The 17,501-nt window shown below is 55.8% G+C and overlaps 2 protein-coding genes across 11 annotated transcripts in view; one reads left to right on the forward strand and one right to left on the reverse strand.

Moving 5' to 3' along the window:
- Positions 1-873: 873 nt before the first annotated feature.
- Positions 874-13,015, forward strand: DEXI (Dexi homolog). 2 transcript variants are annotated; one of them, XM_038540390.1, is made up of 2 exons: positions 874-1,760; positions 12,325-13,015. In XM_038540390.1, exon 1 carries the CDS (start codon positions 1,325-1,327, stop codon positions 1,610-1,612), a length of 288 nt encoding a protein of 95 aa, XP_038396318.1. In that variant the 5' UTR covers positions 874-1,324; the 3' UTR covers positions 1,613-1,760; positions 12,325-13,015. The 2 variants fall into 2 exon arrangements, with proteins under 2 accessions (XP_038396318.1, XP_038396317.1); XM_038540389.1 differs by having other exon boundaries at positions 1,617-1,760.
- Positions 13,016-15,718: 2,703 nt separating this feature from the next.
- The window catches only part of CIITA (class II major histocompatibility complex transactivator), a 62,749-nt gene continuing 60,966 nt past the window's right edge, over positions 15,719-17,501 (reverse strand). For 8 of the 9 annotated variants that reach the window (XM_038540381.1, XM_038540385.1, XM_038540379.1 and 5 more), the window contains 2 exons: positions 17,040-17,137; positions 15,719-16,360 (listed from right to left, as the gene is read on the reverse strand). In XM_038540381.1, coding sequence (XP_038396309.1) covers positions 17,062-17,137 — 76 coding nt within the window. In that variant the 3' untranslated portion in view covers positions 15,719-16,360; positions 17,040-17,061. Of the gene's footprint in view, positions 16,361-17,035; positions 17,138-17,501 lie in introns of all 9 variants that reach the window. The other variant, XM_038540380.1, reaches the window with a different exon arrangement.

Below are 17,501 nucleotides of genomic sequence, written 5' to 3' on the forward strand. Positions count from 1 at the left end.
CATAAATACATACATAAATACATACATACATACATACATACATACATACATAAATATCTGTTAAACTGCTCTGGAAGGCGCTTTGTGGAAGATCGGTCCCCTGAAGGATACACAGGGGTTGCTCATGAAAAGGGGAATCAGCGAGTGCAAGACTCATTTTTTTACGTTACTTTTCTGCGTTGCCTCAATGTTTAACCACGTCCTGTTTCTAAACAGGGTTCACAAAGTAAAAACAAGAAGCCACTGTTACAGGTCTGACTTGCCTGGGAATCTCTTTAGGCAGGGGTCCCTGAACCCCATCATGCAGAACCCTCCTCCCCATCCGCCACCCACCCCTCACCTCCCCCACCCTCCCGCAATGGGCAGCCAGAATTTGGAGAGATGATGGAAGCACTGATCAATCTTCCCCATTACGGAAAATCGCCACTTTGGGAAAGTCCGAGATTTTCACTGGTAACTTCACCGCCCCCTCCCCTTTCGCCCCGCCTCCTTTGTGTCAGGTAAACTGAGTCCCGAAGAGGCGTGACGGCATATCCAAGTCCGGGGATGGGGTGGGATGGGGTGGGAAGGGGTGGGGGACTGCGGAGGAAGCTCGGGTTTCCTGTTGGCTTTTGGGGATACGTCTAGATTTGAACTGCTTTGGGCGTCTTTCCCCTCCCGCTGCTCCGTGGTGGGGGGGGATTCGCAGAGCCAATCGGATTTGAGACCTGGGCGGAGCCTCCGGGGGGGGCGGGGCGATGAGGCTCCGCCCCCTGAAGGCGCGGGCCAATGAGCGCGGGCGTCGAGCGGGCCAATGAGCGCGGGCGGGGGGCGGCGGGCCAATGAGCGCGGGGCTGCTCCGGGGGCGGCGCTCGGAGGGCGGCCAGGAGGGCGACGCGGCGGCTGCAGCCATGGGCGCTGGGCCTGCGGGGGCGCGGAGGGGGCTCGAGGGACTGCGGGGCGCGGCTGGCGACATCGCCGCGGGGACCGGCCCTGGACGCTGAGAGCCGCGGCGGGGTCCCCGCCGGCGCTGCGAGGGCCGGAGAGCGCGAGCCGGGGGAGCCGCCGGCCACCTCGGGGAGTGGGGGGTCGGGGGGGGGGTCGCGGGGGGTCCCCGCCTGGCCGCGGGGCGGATCGACGGGGCCGAGCGGGTGCAGCTGGGGGTGCGTGGGCCCCGCCGGGCACGTTTCGGGGTCCGGGCAGTGTCCGCTGGGGCCCGGCGCCCCCTGGGTCGAGCCTCCCGGGGCGCCCCTGGATGGCTGAGCTGCCCCTCTGCCGGCCGCCCGGGCGCCGCAGCGGCTGAGGTCGCTGGGATCGCGGGGCCGCCGCCCTCGCCGCCCCCTGCATGCCCGGCGCCCGGGTCGCGGCCCACCTGGACGCGCTGGGCCCCCTGGTCCCCTCCGTGCCGCCGCCGCTGCTGCCCTCTATGTTCTACGTGGGCCTGTTCTTCGTCAATGTGCTGATCCTATACTACGCCTTCCTCATGGAGTACATCGTCCTCAACGTGGGCCTCGTCTTCCTGCCCGAGGACATGGACCAGGCGCTCGTGGACCTCGGCGTGCTCTCCGACCCCGGCTCGGGCCTCTACGACGCCGACTCGGAGCTCGACGTCTTCGATGGTTACCTGGAGTAGGCTCGGTTACCGTCCTCCCCCGCCCCCGACGACCCGCACCCCTCGACCTGGACCAGCCGCCCAAATGATGCCGCCGCCGCTGGTTGGGGGCATCGTCCGGCCAGGGATGGGACCCCCAGGACGAGGCCCTCTCCGGCCTCCAAGATCTGTAAGTGCCCTCCTACAGATGAGGGTGGGTTAGGGGCGCTGGTGAAGAAGAGGGTGGCATCTCCAGACCGGAGGTGACCCCTCCCCGAGCCTCTGTGTCCACTTCTGATTTCCTCCATCCACCTCCTGGAGGTCTGTTTGGATGCCAGGAATGGCCAGACCCGCGTTAGGCCCTTAGTTGGGGCTGGAAGGCTTTCCCTGGTGAAGGTGACAGTTGCTGAAGACGGGAAGGAAGGCAGAGCAGAAGGAAGGTTGTTTGGGTTAGCCACGTACCTACTGCCACAGCTTATGGAAAAGCCTTTTCACCCAGATCCCTTTGAGGCAGAGCTGTTAGCTCCTCCCTTCTGCCTCAGTCTGGCTTGATGGTGACCTTGGCTTTTTTGGGGGGGATTCCCATAGCCCCGGAAGGATAAAGATTTGGAGTGTTGGAAAAGGTAGCAAGCCAGGCAGTGACCACCTTTGCCCTGTGGCCCTGGGGACTGGGTGGTGACTCAAGAGCAAGGGCCCTGGCTGAAGCTGTGAGGGGAGAAACATTCAGCAAAAGTCTGTATACTTCCTTTTGGCCTTGGGTTTGCTGCTATTTGGGAGTCGGGTTTCATGGTGCCTGAGCTCGGCAGTTCTGCAGCTTACATCTGCAAGGGCTGCCAGTTTTGCAGGTTGCTTTTGCGGACCAGGCAGGCTGGGGCTGGCTTTGCCTGCAGTGTTTGCAAGGCTTCACGGAGCTCTTGGGCCAGCGGGGAGTAGAGGGGACCACAGGATCTTTGCCCTGAGGTGTTCAAGTCCCGCCTCTAGGTCACTACCAGGAAGCTGTGTGACCTGCCCCACCTTGTGTGTCAATGGAAGGGAAGGGAAGGTCCAGGAAGGAGAGAGACTTGGCCAAAGTGTCACAGCCAGGAAGAGAGGCAGCTGGACAAGATGAGAGTTAGAGGTAGGCAGGCTGTTGGGTCTGGTGAGGGTTCATGGGACATGTAGACACTCTTTGGCTAAGGCCCTCCACTGAACTGTGTGCAGGGTCACTAGGCATAGGGCCTGAGTGGCAGTGAAGGGAGGACACTGAGGTGGCAGTCCATTTTTAGAAAACAGACACTAATGCCACTTACACACCATGTTACTCAGCACGCTGAGTTAACTCCTTTGCTCTGTGGCCTGTCTTTGCTGAGATGACCGTAGTCCAAGGGAAGCAGGACAGGGCAGGACCTACTGCAGATCCTGGGAGGTGGACAGTGAAACTTCTTTGACAAAAGCTTCATTTGAGCTCAGTGAGACCTTAGCAAGAGCCAGGTGCCAGGTGGAGAGTGTGTCGGCTGTCCTGTATCCCCGTATGCCTGCCGAGTCGGCTTGCCTACCTACCTGCCGTCCATCCATCCATCAGTACATTCCTTGATTGAACAAATGCTTACTGAGCACAGTCAACAAGAGAAACTTAGCCGTGGGCCTCCTGGCACCTGGCGAGAAAAGACAAGCAGATTTCCAAACAAGATCATCAGATTTTTTGAGAACCATGAAGAAGGGAAGGGCAAGGACCCTGGGCATCCCCATTGAGTTCTTGCTGTTTTCTCAGCACTTAGAACAGTGCCCAGCATCTAGTAGGTGCTCAATAAATGTCTGTTGAGTGAGCAAAGTGAAAGAATAGAGGTGGGCTGCTTTAGAAAGGGGGATCAGAGAAGGTCTCTCTGAGGAGATGACACATTGGACCTGAGCCCTAAATTGGTAGAAGGAGCCAGGCTGAAAGATTTGGGGGAAACCAGTCAAGGCAGAGGGAATCGCTAGTGCCAAGGCTGTGGGGTAGGAAGGAGAGTTGGTTTTTGCAGCAACCAAAAGGAGGTCAGTGTGGCTGGAAAGCAGCCCCAGAAGAGGTCCGTGGGGTAAGGCAAGGGCAGACCATACAGGACCTGGGAGGCCGTGGCCACGGCCATAGGCAATGGGAAGCCATCAGAAGGTTTTAAGCAGGAGAAGACACAATTTCACATTTTGCAAAGATGACTTTGGTGATTGTGGGCAGAATGGGCTGTCGGGGCAGGTGTGGAAGCAGGGAAGCCTGTTAGGGGCTATGGAGTTGCTCAGGCTGGAGGTGACCGGGGCTTCGGTGGGATGAGGTTGCTGAAGGTAGGGAAACACAGACCGAGAACAGTAAAAAGGTAAAATCTGTGGAGTTCCCCTCAAAACCCGGACTGGGCACTGATCATCGCACATGCCTGGGTCTAGGCCCTGTGCATATTCACTCATTCAGTCATTCGACCAACTTTGTCTCTGGCTCTTCCACCAGGCCCCGTGTTAGGCCTTGCAGATCCTAAGATGAATCTCTGCCTCCAAGCCAAGCGCTTGACTTTCAGACAGTGTAACTCGGTGAAGAATGTCTTATTTTATCTCTTCCCTGCATCAACAGAAACACTTCCCCTTCCAAATGAAAACATTGGCAGACTCTGAACCAAAAACTGAAACCCAAATGCTTCGACCAACTTTGCAGCAAAGGCTGTTTGAGCAGAAACAACATGAAGTGTGTCTCAGGGACCCTTCCTTGCAAAGCTGTCCGAGCCCCTGGGCCTGTTCTGGGAGGTAGGGAGGCCAAGGGCTGGGGCAAATACTCGAGGCCACGCGCAGCATTCCTTTTTCCCCAGTCCCGAAGCCACGCCAAAGCGGTCTTGGCCCCCGAACCCGGGAAGCCCGGAGTAGGGGACGGGAGGGGTGGCTAGCGGCAGGAAAACCCTTCGGGAGGGCTCCAGAAATGGTCTGACTGTACCTCATCTCTGGGCCCCTTTCTGTAAGCCAAGTCCAACCTCATCCTTTCTGGCTTGTTCTCCTGTGGACACCTTCTCATGTTGTGCACGAGAAGGTCAGGGAGGCGCTGACAAAGGGTGTGGGGCATGCCAGGCAGGACTGGATGGCTCTCAAGGCACACTCACTTGCTCTCTGTTTCTTTTTTTGTCTTGCATGTGTGCCCACAGTATAGTCCCCAAACATTTGCTGAGCATCTATAGAAGGAGGCAATGTTAGGGCTGTGATAAGGAGTGAGAGCGTGGTTCAAATCCCAATCCTAGCTGTGACCTTGGGTATGTTCCCTGTAGCTCCCTGGGTGTCAGTTTTCCCTTCTAAAAAAAATGGAGATAATGAAATATGCCTCATTGCGAGGCTTACATTAGTTATACATAAAGCTCGCAGACCTTCCTATGTACAATAAGTGATAGATTAATATCAACCGCTGCTAGCATTAACAGATATGATGGGAAGTGTATACACGCAGGCCCTTGCACATGTATAATCCTGCACATGCACACGCATGAATATTTATAGCCCAGGATGAGCCACAGAGGACTGCCTGCCTGAGTGCGGGTGCGTTCAGGTGTAGATCCCTGGGACAGACTTCCCACTCTGCCTTCCTGGCCTAGGACACTCAGGACACCCTTCCCACTGCCTGTGGTCTCCAAAGGCCACCAGATCTGGAGCCCCTGTTTTCCTCGAGTTTTAATCGTTGCCCAGGAGCAGGAAGCGGGGAATCAGGAGCTCCTTCCTTCCCAGGAGAAAGGGCCACTGCGGCTGGGAGTGCCAGGGAGTCTTCACATCCCAGCACTTCCGATGCGGAGGCAGCGGAGGCAGCGCAGCTGGATTGATCTGTCCATGTTCCTGGCACAGAGGGAGGGCTGTGGGAGAGAGCCTTTCTGCACCGGAAATGGAGAGCCTGCAGAACATTGCTGCCAGAGTCGGTGGGGCCTGGTGTAGCTCAGATACATAGGGTAACCAGACCCATTGGTCTGCTTATTCCGGGGTCTCCTGGCTTCTATGTCCTGACTCGGTGCCACAGCTGCTCCTGATCCACCCGCCCTGGTCCCTCCACACCCATCTGTGGCCTCTGCCATCAGCAGAACACCCAGGCTGGGATATCGTTGCCCTGCTCAGAAACCCAGGCCTTCTGCAGGGACATGGACAATAAGATTTAAGTCCTACGAGACCCCACAGGCAGCTGGTGGAACTCCTGCAGGGAGTGGGGGGGAGGAGAAGAGTCAGGGAGGATGAGGGAAACCAAGTGATCTCCTGTCCCGGTGGTCCAGACAGGAGACAGGTGAGGTGGCGAGGGGAGGCAGGTGCACCCCAGGCCTAGCTGACTTTCCAGCTGTGTCCTAGCAGAAGGCTCACCTGGAAGTGTGCTGGCCACAAGGTGCATGAGTGCTTCTTCCTTTGGACAGAAGCAGATCCAGTTAGGGGTCTCCAGACAGCTGAGATGCCAGGGGTTCAGCTCCCTTGGCCCCAAGTTAGACAAACTGGAGATTTCATCCAAGACTGAGACCATGACAGTCTTTGGGTCTATTCTGGTGAACAAATTCTTTTGGGCTCCTCTCAACCCGACCATTCATATTCCTGATTTATCGGCTGTTCCAACCCCCCAACCCCACCCCACCCCACCCCCGACTTCTGAATGCTTAGCCTGCTTGTTGGAAATCAAGATCAACATTAAAGGGACAGCAGCACTAACCTCATCTCACAAATAAAGAAGCTGAGGCCCAGAAAGGAGGAGTGAGAGGCCAGGGAAGCAAAGCTGAGTGAGATAGCCGATCCCCCCCTAACCCAGTGCTGGGTTTGCAGCGGGGGGGGGTCCAGGAAGGGGCTCCAAGATCCCAACCTCGGAATAGCACTCATGGCTCCGCCAGGCCTGCTGCATAGACGCTCTCGCTCCTTTTCGCTGAGTTACTTAAATAAAACTTTATTTTGAAATAACTTCACAAGTATACAGAAGTTGCAAGAAGAGTGCCAAGAAGTCCCCCATATCCTTCACCCAGAGTCACCAGTTGTGCCGATTTACCTCTTGCCACATTTGCTCACCGAGGCAGTGTGGGCTGGCTCTACGTTTGTGCATGTCTATATATATGTATACGTATGGTTATTTTTCTGAACCATTTGAAAACGGATTGCAGACATTATGTTTCTTTACTCCTAAATACTTCACTGTCTGGTTTCTTAGATCAAGGACATTCATTTCCATAACCGTTGTCAAAATCAGCAAATTTAACACTGATGCAGGCCTATGACCAGTCTAATCTGTGACTTTATTCAGGTCTCACCAATTGTCCCAATAGTGACCTTCCCTGGCAGAAGGCAGAGTTGAGGTTCCAGATCCCATCCCAGATCACCCTTTGCCTTAATCATTGTGTCTCTCAAGCTGCCCTCGATCCTGACCAGCTCCTCGCTCTGTCTGTCTTCATCTTTCATGGCATTCACATTTCAGAGGAGTACAAGTCTGGTATCCTGTAGAATATCTCTCAGTGTGGGTTTATCTGATGTTTGCTCTTGCAATTAGGTTCAGATGATGCATTGTTGGCAGGAACCCCTCAGAGAGGTGAGTGCACTCGTGAGTGCATGACATATGTCCCGCCGCTGGTGGTGATAACTTTGATTGCTTGGCTAAGGTGGTACCATTTCTCCCTTTATAACTTGTAGTTGCAATTAAATACACTAGTTCTAGTACTTCGCTTTTCAGAAGACTACTTTTTTTTATGTGAATTTATTTTTAAAAGGATGGCGTGTAGTCAGTTCTTAATAAATGATGCTGTGTTGATGGTGCGTCAGACCCAGAGGGGACTCCGCCCAGGAAGCCTTCCCCTCTCCTTGGGTGCTCGCTGCCTCTTGGGGGCCCATCACCAAGGAGGATCTGTCCCCATAAGTGGCCTTTGAAGCAGCCCAGGGTGATGATAACTGGTACCCAGTGAGTCCAGGTGATGCTGCTGTCCTTACAGCTATCATCCTCTGCCCGGAGCCTGGGGAGGCACTGGGAGTGACTCCTGGTTCCAGGCACCCCTGAAAGGGGAAGGCTTCATTCTTGTGATTCCTTCCTGCCAGAGGACTTGGCCGGGTGGTTAAAAATAACTGCCTCTCCCACATCTAGCTTCCCCTAAGTGTCACCCTTGAAGCAGGCAGGGCAGGGCTCATTAGCTCCATTGTACAGGGAGGAAAACTGAGGCTTAGGGATGTTGAGTGACTCACCCTAGGTACCCAGCTCTGAGGTGGCCAGCTGGGCCTCCTAGCCACACTCCCAGTGCTGCTTCGAGTGAGGCCCTCTGCCACAGGGGAGGCCGCTGAAGCAGAGTGTGGCCGGGCTGTCGGTGCTCTGCTACTCTCGTGCACCTGCTACTTCTCCCTTTGACCAGGCGTATCTGGCTAGAACTAAGGGTTTCACTTCCATTGTATTTGCTTTTAGTTTGCCTTCTGTTTATGACAAATGATCCTGTTTTTTATTCTTGATAGTGACATAAAAGTTCCTCTTAAAAATTTGGAGCTAAAAAAAAAAAGTCCATTGATTTAAAATACCAAAAAAATAATCATCCGGGCAGTTCTTAGATTTGGCAAGACTCCTGGACAAATGCTGCCCTCCACCAACCAGCTGGAGACTCGTTCTGGGCCAAGAATCTTCACAAAACCCACAGCTGGTGAGTGTCAGCAACTGACATGTCAACCGGAATCTGAGTCTGAGAAGCCAGTCCTTGTTTCTCTAGAACACCGGCATCCATCAGAGGCCCAGGCAGCCGGGCAGTCTCTCCTTTCCCATCCCCTTCAGGCCATGAACCCCTGGACTAGCCGAGGCAGAGGTCATCCTGCCACACAGCCCATCACTGAGCTGACAGTGGACACCCATGCACGTTGGCTCTGGGTGACATCTGCCTTTAGCCACTTGAATTGATTGGCGCGAGGGAAAGAGGAACGAGCAATGGGTTTCCAGCCAGCAAGGACTTTGGAGGGCGACAGGGCTACATGTTTCAGGCCGCCAGCACTGAGGAGGCCCCCCGGCCTGGTGTGTTTGCTAGCTGGGAACAGGTGGGAAGGAGGGGCGGGGCCGCTGCTCCCTGATGCGTCATGAATTGCAGGCACTCCACAGATGTGACTTCATACGATCCTCACAACAAACAGCCCAACAAGGTGGCCACTGTGCTCCTGTTTCAGCTGAAGAAACAGGCCTAGAGGGATGAAGTAACTTGCCTGAGGTCACACAGCTACCAAGGGGCAGAGCCAGGATTCCCACAGATCAACCTTGCCGTGACTGCTCCCAAGGAGTGGGGTGGCTAAAGCACGTGAGAGAAATCTCCTTGCAGCATGTCCAGAGCTTGGCCCACCAGCACCCTGCAGACGCAAGAGCCAATCCCAAAACTAGGCAGTCTCTCCACAGAGGTCATGAGCCGGGACTTGCTTCTTAAAATGGATCGAGTGCCCAGCTGTCATTCTTAATGCCAGAAATGAGTCAGCTGGCCACTCCCTCTGTCCAGCTCTCGGGAGTAGCCTGGAATGAAAGGTTATGGTTTCAGAAAGAAGAAGAAGGAGGAAAAAAGCCAACAGCTAATGAATGGTCTGTCATGCTCTAATGATGATTAGGAAAGCTGGAGAACCCACTGCTTTGGATCCTGCAGGCTGCAGCTCCAGGATGCTTGCAGCCTCAGGCTTTTCATGCCTTGGAGGAAAGAGATGTACCTAAGATCAGACCACAGAGGTTCAAATCCACCTCTGCCCTTTGCAAGCTCTATGGCCTTGAGCAATTTGCTGAAGCCTTTCTGAGCCCTGTCTGAAATTCCCGATGATGCCTGGCCCCACCTCCCAGGGTTGTCCTGAGGAATACATGAGCTAGGACAGGAGTTAAGGCAGATGGTACAATGTAAGCAAAGAGTGCTTGAGAAATATCACCTGTTGAGATTCTCAAGTTTCTCATTGGTGGATTTGCTGTGAGGCCAGACTCGCAAGTTAAGGAACAAGGGGATTGATCTTTAACATGGAGCCACAGTGGGTGGTGGCACAGATGAGAGGTCACAGGATGTCCTCTAGCTGAGGACAGGGAGACCTGAGCTGTCCTCAACTTGCTGTGTGACTTAGGACAGCTCCCTGCCCTGTCTGGGCCCTTTGTGGAAGCAGTGATACGGACTCCCGATCAGGGTTTCCCAAACCCCATATGACCCCGTCAACAATTTCTGCTCCCTAGTCTGAACTCTGATTTGTGTCATTGTTTTCATTAAATGTGCTCTTTTTAAAGGGAAGTCGTGCTCTGAAAAGACATGTACTTTATTTTACTATCAGAAGTGGAAACCTGGCATCACTTGCCATAAATAGAAGGTGACCCTGAATAGCACAGTGAAAACAGAGAGCAGTAGTGGGTCCAGCTGGAGCCGGCGCCAGCAGGGCCCTGGGCCTATTCAGATGGGAGATTAGCATGTGTCAGAGACACGTTCCAGCCAGGCTGATGCTTGTCTGGCCTCTGCTGGTGGCAGACACCAAGACTGGGAGAGGAGTGGGTCCCCATTCCAGAGGTGATTCTGTGTTCTCTGACACCCAATCCACATGAGTCTGAAATGGGCTTAAGTATGAACCCCTCCCTTAGAGATCTCTGAATGGAGCCCTGCTCTCAGGAGCACCACCACTGACCCTACAGGAAACCCCAGGGGTTCCTTGGACGGAGGTCAACAAAGGTGGATTCCTGGTGGGATGGGAGAGGGAGCCATGGACACCTTTCTAGAAGGCTGAGCTCAGCAGTGCTCTGGCTGCAGCCCTGGCTTCCCCTCCCCATGCCAGATCCAGCTTGGGAGGTGGGATGAGGCCCCAGGACACGAAGACCTGGCCTGTGTCTTCAGCAGCAGCTGGGGACTCAGAGCAGTGGAAGGATGTGTTCCCAGCTGGCATCTAGAAGATGAATCTGGCAGACAGCACAAGAAACTTGCCCATCCTCCCCTCTCCGCAGTGTCCACCATCGCCTGCCTTCTTGCTCCCCTCCCCCACCCCATACCAAACTCCAGGGGGTTCTAGGGGTTGCTGTGGACTCGTTGCCCACCTGCCGCCTACCTGGCCTACCTGGCGTGCTCTTCGTGCGCAGCCATCCCCCGACTCAGGGCTCTGTCCATCCCCTGTACCCCCTCCTGTCGGGCATATTACCTTGGGCTGCACTCGCTCACCAGACTGTGTCTCAGAAGCATGGCTGCATTTATCACAGGATCCCCAGCACCCAGCTCTGGAGAACTGAGCGTGTCTGGATGAGTTACTTACCGTGCCTGAACCTTACTGCCTTTGTCTGTAAAATGTATCATAATAGCATGTCACTCCAGGAGTTGATGGGGGGGGGGGGGTGGTGGTGCTGAATGACATAATGTACGTAATGCTCTGCCTCAGGCCTCCTCTCCCTGGAGCAGACCCCTGGATAGAGGTTCAAGTGCAGGTCGTTTATTTGGGAGGTGATCCCAGGAACTACCAGCAGGAAAGGGTTCTCAGGTCACCACTGCAGCCCTGAGCTCAGTGCTGCTCAGGAACTCTGGGGGCCAGGATACATAGAGGCTCAGCTGCGGGGTGCAGGAGCTGAGGTACTGATCCCCCACCCTCCTGGTCATCACTGATTGGAAGACAGCTATGGGGGGACCTTGGCTCTGCCTGCACTTGCAGCCTGGGGGCCAGGCAGGCTTCAGAGGCAGCTCCCTGCAGGTGGAAGCTGCCAGGTTCGGGTGCCCTGGATGGGCGTGTGGAGGGACCAGGGCATCTCTGCCTTGGGGACGAGGCACACAATCAAAGCTCAGGTGGTGGCAGCTGCCTGGGTGTGATAGTTTCTGTCGTCATCGTCACCAGTCCAGTGCCAGCTCTGCCTGTCACAGTCAGTGTAACAGGTCACTTGGCTTCTCTGCACCTCGGGGAGATGCGTGGTTCTCAATAGAAATAGTCCTGCCCCCTCCGCGCCCCTCGGAAATGGGGCCAGTTGCATTTTTAGTTGTCCCTGTGCCCCAGGACTGCTACTGGCATTAGTGGTCTGCGACCAGGGATGCCGCTCACAGTCTCACAATGCCCACAATCGGCCTCCTGCCTCTGAGAATTTTCTGCCCCAGATGTTGGTAAACGACAGTACAGGTTGTGTATTTAACATGTAAGTTGTTATTTGACTCACGATGACGTTTGCAGGAGGTATAGTCTGAGCTGGCGGTGGTGAGACCCAGAGCTGGGCCAGGAGGGTAGGCATGGGAAAATGAGAGGTTGCAGAGACCCTGGCGCCCAGCTAGACACAGAAGGTGGTGGGTATGGGAAATGCCAGATTGGTTCTGGGAAATGGGGAGCAGCCGAGGGGCCAGGAGGGGAGGAAGAGCCATGTCTTGTGAGGACGAGTGCAGTAGGGCTGCTGAGTAGCCTGGCCTGCGAAGCATCTTCCGGGCAAGCTGGGAGGTGTCGCCAAGCCCTGCCCACTGCCCGGGCTTGCTCAGCCGCTCTGGGGCTCAGGTCAGCCAGCAGGCCCTGGGTCACCCTGAGCACGCTGCCGTCCTTCCTCAGGGACCAGGATCCCCCTCCTCCTCCTCTCGCCCAAGAATGGATTAAGTGAAATTGCACTGGCGCCCAGTCCAGGGTCCTTAGAAATCAGGCAAATTCATTAAAAAAAAAAAAAAAAAAAGTTACTGAGAGTTTAGGAAAAGATGCCCAGCCTGACAGTGGGCGTTCTGATGGTTCCCGAATGCAAGGGATGGAGGAAGGCCTCCCTGCCCCGCCCCGAGCCTCCTGAGGCCACCACCAAATGGGCGAAGGCGGGACAGTGCTTCCGTGCTGGTAACACTCCCTTTCTCCCCTCTCGCTAGGCCTGCTCCCCCCGAAAGCTCTGTGCCAACAGAGAGGTTTCCATCCGGACCCCAGAGGGTAGGATGGAGAGATTGAAACTGAGAGCGGAGGCCCAGAAGGCCTTTGCCCCCACCCAAGGGGGAAAGGCAGGGGCGTCCGAAGACCTCCCCCACCCGCAGCGACGCACAAACAGCCTTGCCTTGGCTTATGACCTTTCGCAGTTGCGATGGATGTTTACAGGAACCCAGCCAGAGTCTGCCTCCCCGCTCTTCACCCCCGACTGCACCTGCTTCTCCCACTTAATCTTCGGAGAGGATACTTCAAACTGCGGACACGCGCACAGAGGCCACTCCCAGCTCCATCTGCTGCCAGTGGAGCCCGAAGCCCGGCCCGCTTTGGCCCGAGGCTGGCCCTAGATGCAAGGATTGTTTCAGGGAGTTAAATCAGAAGGAGAAGAAGCCGCAGAACGTGTCGGGCTGAAGGGTCGTGTCGGGCTGAAGGGTCGGGCTTGACTTATCCATTTCAAGTTCCTCGTTCTTCACCAAGTTGCCAGAACTGATACATCACGCCGAGGGGGAGTGCCACGTTGCTCCTCCAGCCGGAAACATTTTTTGAAAATGTGAGTGGTGTGGATACTTGATGGTGATAAACCTTGTAAAAGCAATACTTAGGAGGCTGACTTCTTTCAATTAAAACATGTATGCAACTCCAGCCTATGGGGCCCTGCCTGTTTTTTTTTTTTTTTTTTTTTTTTTTTTTTAAAGATTCAGAAAAGGAGCCCGTAGGCAGGACCTTGTGCTCGACAGAGGGCAAGAGTCAGGGCCTCCCCAGCTTGGGACCCAGCAGAGCTGGCCACAGAGTCAAGGATGTGGCCCTAGACAAGTCACATCTGTGAAATGAGGACAGGAATTTGCACACCTCATGAGATGACTTTGTGCTAATAATTACAGAGGTGCCCCTCTGGGCTGACACGGCTCCGTATCAGGACACACAGCTTGGCAAGCAGAGCCCACGTTGGTCTGCAATCCCCATTTGCCTCCTTGTTCAGGTGCCTTTGTGCAGTGCACAGACTGCCTAACCACACCAGACTGCCCTGCCCAGGGAGGTTTTTTGTTTTTTTTTTTTTTTAATTTACTAAAATGCAAGACTTTCCAGAGCAGGAAGCTGGGGCATTTTATTGAGTACGCCACTGTGTCCTCTGTACATATTTGTGGGATGAACAAAGCAAATAAGCAAAGTTGTGGTGAGGATCATTTATCCCACAAACATTTATTGAGCACTTACTGTGTTCAGGCACCTTGCAAAGGTGCAGAGCATACAGCAGTGCCCAAAGCAGACAAGGGTGTTGCCCACCTGGAGCTCACAGCCTAGGACAGCAGGCAACACAGCAGATAAGGATGAAAAAAGATAAAAGTAATGACCAGTTTGGAGAGTGGGAGTGGGGGGTGTCTATTTACTGGGGAGGTGCCCTTTAAACTAAGTCCTGGGGCATCTGGGTGGCTCAGTGGTTGAGCATCTGCCCTCAGCTCAGGTCTTGATCCCGGGGTCCTGGGATCAACTCCTACACCAGGCTCCCCACACGGAGCTTGCTTCTCCCTCTGCCTGTGTTTCTGCCTCCCTCTGTGTGTCTTTCATGAATAAATAAGTAAAATCTAGGGAAAAAAAAAAAAGCAAACCTGCAGGATCAGAAGTTGTCCAACGTGAAGGGCCGGGAAGAACGTGCCAGGCAGAGGCAGAAACAAAACATACATAACGAGGACTGGGCTGCATGCCAGGCTCTTGCTGTGACTGTGCCAACCCCTTGAATTGCCGCACAATGAACACGGTACTGTAATTATGCCCATTTTACATATGTTGAGCCTGAGGCACGGAGAGGTCATGTGCACACGTGGTGAGCTGGGCGCTGAGCCCAAGCTGGCTGGCTCTGAAGTCTGCTGCTGGCCCTGGACTGTGGTCCCTTCGAGCAGGAAGGACTTAGCATGGTGCTGCCACAAGGTAATGATTACTGATATTTACTGAGCACCTACTATATCCCTTGCACTGTGATGAGCACTTCACACACATCCACTTACGTAATAAATGGTAGCTGTCACACAGGCAGGCAGAGCTACGAATAATCCCAGCCCTGGACTAGGGTTTTGTCATCTCTGAACAAACTCAAAGCTGTGGGTGCAAGTGTCCCCCCACCCCTCCGGCTGAGGGCTATCAGCAGAGGCCTGTCCTGCAGGAGAGTCCCCCTGTCCCCCCCTGTCGCCACACAAACAGCAGCCCGTGGACTGCACACAATCCACAAATGCCGGCACACCCTGAAGAGTGATGTCCAAGCCAGTCAGAACGCCTGGCGCCCTTCGCAGCTGGGCCGAGGCAGAGGGCACCTCCCCTCCTCCCCACCCCCGCCCCACACTGTCTCTGCGAGGACTGCCAGCTAGGCAGCCAGGACCAAATCCCTCTGACCCTCCTGACCCCTGACTCCCACTTTCCGGGAAGAGGAGGAGAGTTTCGAAACCGGGCATCAGAGCCAGTGTGCTAGAGCCAAACAGACAGCTCCCCCCGCCCCCAGGAGAAAGCCCACTTAACCTGAACTGGGACATGTGACCAAGCAGGCCAAGCTCCAGCAAAACAACCACAGAGCAGGCGGCAATCTGTGTAGACAGCAAAGCTTCCGGGGCCCTTTTAGGCTCGCCGCGGCCAAGGCAAGATGCCAGCTCGACTAAGAAACGGCTCCCAGGGTAGAACGACGAGTCGGAGGCAGAGGTAAACCTCTCCGCAAGGCTTACGGTACTTCAGCCTTGCTGATCCCCCAATAATGGATTTGCCACTACAGCTTGGGATGCCGTAGGGAGACCCCTTTCCACGGAGGCAGGATGTGGGCCAAGGTGGACTCTGCTGGGGGGCCGGGAGCAGTCGGGGGCAGTTGGGGGGTAGGAGAGCCACAGACCCTGTCACACAGGGCACAGGCTGTGGAGGAAGTAGTGCTGTGTGACCCCCAAGGCTGGGTTATAAAAAGGATGCTTCCTTCTGTGATCTCTCTTCCATGTTGGGTGGTGACCCTTCAACCCAGCCACCACGCTACGGTGAAGCCCAACCAGCCCACAGGCAGAGATCTCCCTTCTGTGGTTCCATAGAGGCACCAAGGCCCCAGGCCCACCCCCACCCCACCCGCACCCGCCAGCATCAAGTCCCTGAGCCTTCAATGATGCCAACCCCAACCGCCAAGCTGCCCCAGCCAACACCGAGTGGGGCAGAGACGAGCTGCCGCCCAGCCCGCAGAGCAGGCACAGTGTGAGCAGAATAAATGTGTGCATTGTTTCAAGCCACGGGGCATCCCGGGGAGCCTGCAAAGCATCAGATAACCGAACAGCGGGCACCCCGAAACAGTAATTGTGGTATGAACTCAACCAGTGGGCACCCCCGTGAGATCAAATGAGCCCTTTATAACGTAGTGAAACATGACACGAGAAATGAAGGCCGAGGGGCAGGTGTGGTTCCAGCCCACCGCCCCCACGTTAGTGTACCATCAGCAATTTCCAGCTCCAGTCCAGTGTGTCGGGGCCACGCCTAGCTTTGGCCTCGACAGAGTTAGTGCAAAACAGTGAGTCCTGCAGATGGAACGCAGCAGCCACAGCCCCCCCCAACCTGTCACGGTCACAGTCTGGGAGTGAGTGGGCGGGGCTGACCGCTGGGATCCGCAGGGCGCCAAGCGTGCCCTGTTAGGACAGCAGCGTGGAGAGGCGCTTCCTCCCCAGGCTGGCGGGGACCTCGGGATGCAGAGATGCGGCTGCCTCCATCCCTCGCTCCGGCCCAGCTGCAGCTGCTAGGAGCGTCCTGTCCCGCAGGGGGGACCGCACCTGCCATCAACCTGGACCCCGCGGGAGCCTGGAGCCAGGCCTGGGTCCGTCCGCAGAGCAGGCCGCGGTCCTTCCCGCTGCTGGGTGGGGGCCAACCCCAAGCCGGCGGGGCTGGGCGCCACGATGCTCGGCTCATGGACACGAGAAGAACTGTGTCCACAGATCACCAGTTCAAGGTCCAGCGTGGTTGGCGTCCTCCAGGAACGTGCTGTGAGAGGTCGGGAGAAGGGGCCGGTCAGAACGCTCTCGGAGGGGCAGCTCAGCACAGGGACCGGGGAGGAGGTGGGGTTGGAGGAGGACATCACGGGGGGTGGGGAGCACGGAAGTCACCGGTGCAGAAACTCCCAGAGCAAATCCTACAAAGACGATGCAGGGCAGGCAGCAGGGGTGGCTCAGGGACCTCTAAGGAAGCTCTTCCCAAAACTAAGGGCTGTGGACGGTGACTCCCCACCTCTCCACGCCTGGCCACAGGGAGGAGGCTCAGGGGCCAAGTCCCCAAAGCCTTTATTTTATTTTTTTAAGATTTTATTTATTTATTTGAGAAAGAGGGCACTAGAGAGACAAGCAAGCACGAGTAGGGGGGGCAGATAGGGAGAAGCAGGGTTCCCACTGAGCAGCAGGCCCAATGTGGGGCTCGATCCCAGGACCCAGGTATCACGACCTGAGCCCAATAACCGACTGAGCCACCCAGGTGCCCCCTCTCCAAAGGCTTTAAAGACCCCTCCACCAGTCACAGGAGGAGGCCCCAGACGGTGCAAGGTCCCGACATGCTCACCCAACCACCTGCCACCCTCCTCGCCCCCCTCCTGTGGATTCTGACTTCACAAGACACTGGCCCCAGCAGCCCCCTGTGGTTCTTCCCGCCTGAGCCCACCCCGCTTACCTACCTCATCCCAGGCATCACGGAGATCATCTCAGGCTGATCCGTGAGTCCAGCTGCTGCAGGTGTTCATGGACGCCGAACGGGATGGTGGGCGTCCACATCCTGCGATGGGCGCGGCATGCGGGGGCCAGGTGAGAGGAGCCCCAGAAAGGGGAGCCCCCAGCACAAGCTGCCCCCCCATTCCCTCCTACCACCCAGCCTAGAGCCCTGGAGACTTCCCACTGGGCAGAATCAGACCAGTGCGGGGTTATAGCAACAGCAGAGGCCCGGGAGCCCCTAGACCCCCTTTCTTTAGACCTGGTTCTGCTGCTGACTTGCTATGTGACCACAAAAAAAGCCAGTTAGCCTCTCTGTGCCTCATTATCCTCATCTGTAAAATGGATCTTATAAGATCTATGCTAGGAGGTATGAGGAATTATGTAGGTGAACGTGCCTCAGAAGAGTACAAAGTACTGATATCGGGCAT

This window comes from Canis lupus, chromosome 6, assembly GCF_011100685.1.
Source record: "Canis lupus familiaris isolate Mischka breed German Shepherd chromosome 6, alternate assembly UU_Cfam_GSD_1.0, whole genome shotgun sequence".
In the NCBI taxonomy this organism is placed as follows: domain Eukaryota; kingdom Metazoa; phylum Chordata; class Mammalia; order Carnivora; family Canidae; genus Canis; species Canis lupus.

What these genes read in the sequence shown, in the direction of transcription:
- DEXI (XM_038540389.1), top strand. Translation starts at nt 1,677, where the DNA reads ATGATGCCGCCGCCGCTGGTTGGGGGCATCGTCCGGCCAGGGATGGGA. An exon ending in CTCTCCGGCCTCCAAGATCT is followed by an intron (nt 1,761 to 12,324) that starts GTAAGTGCCCTC and finishes CCCTCTCGCTAG; the next exon opens with GCCTGCTCCCCCCGAAAGCT.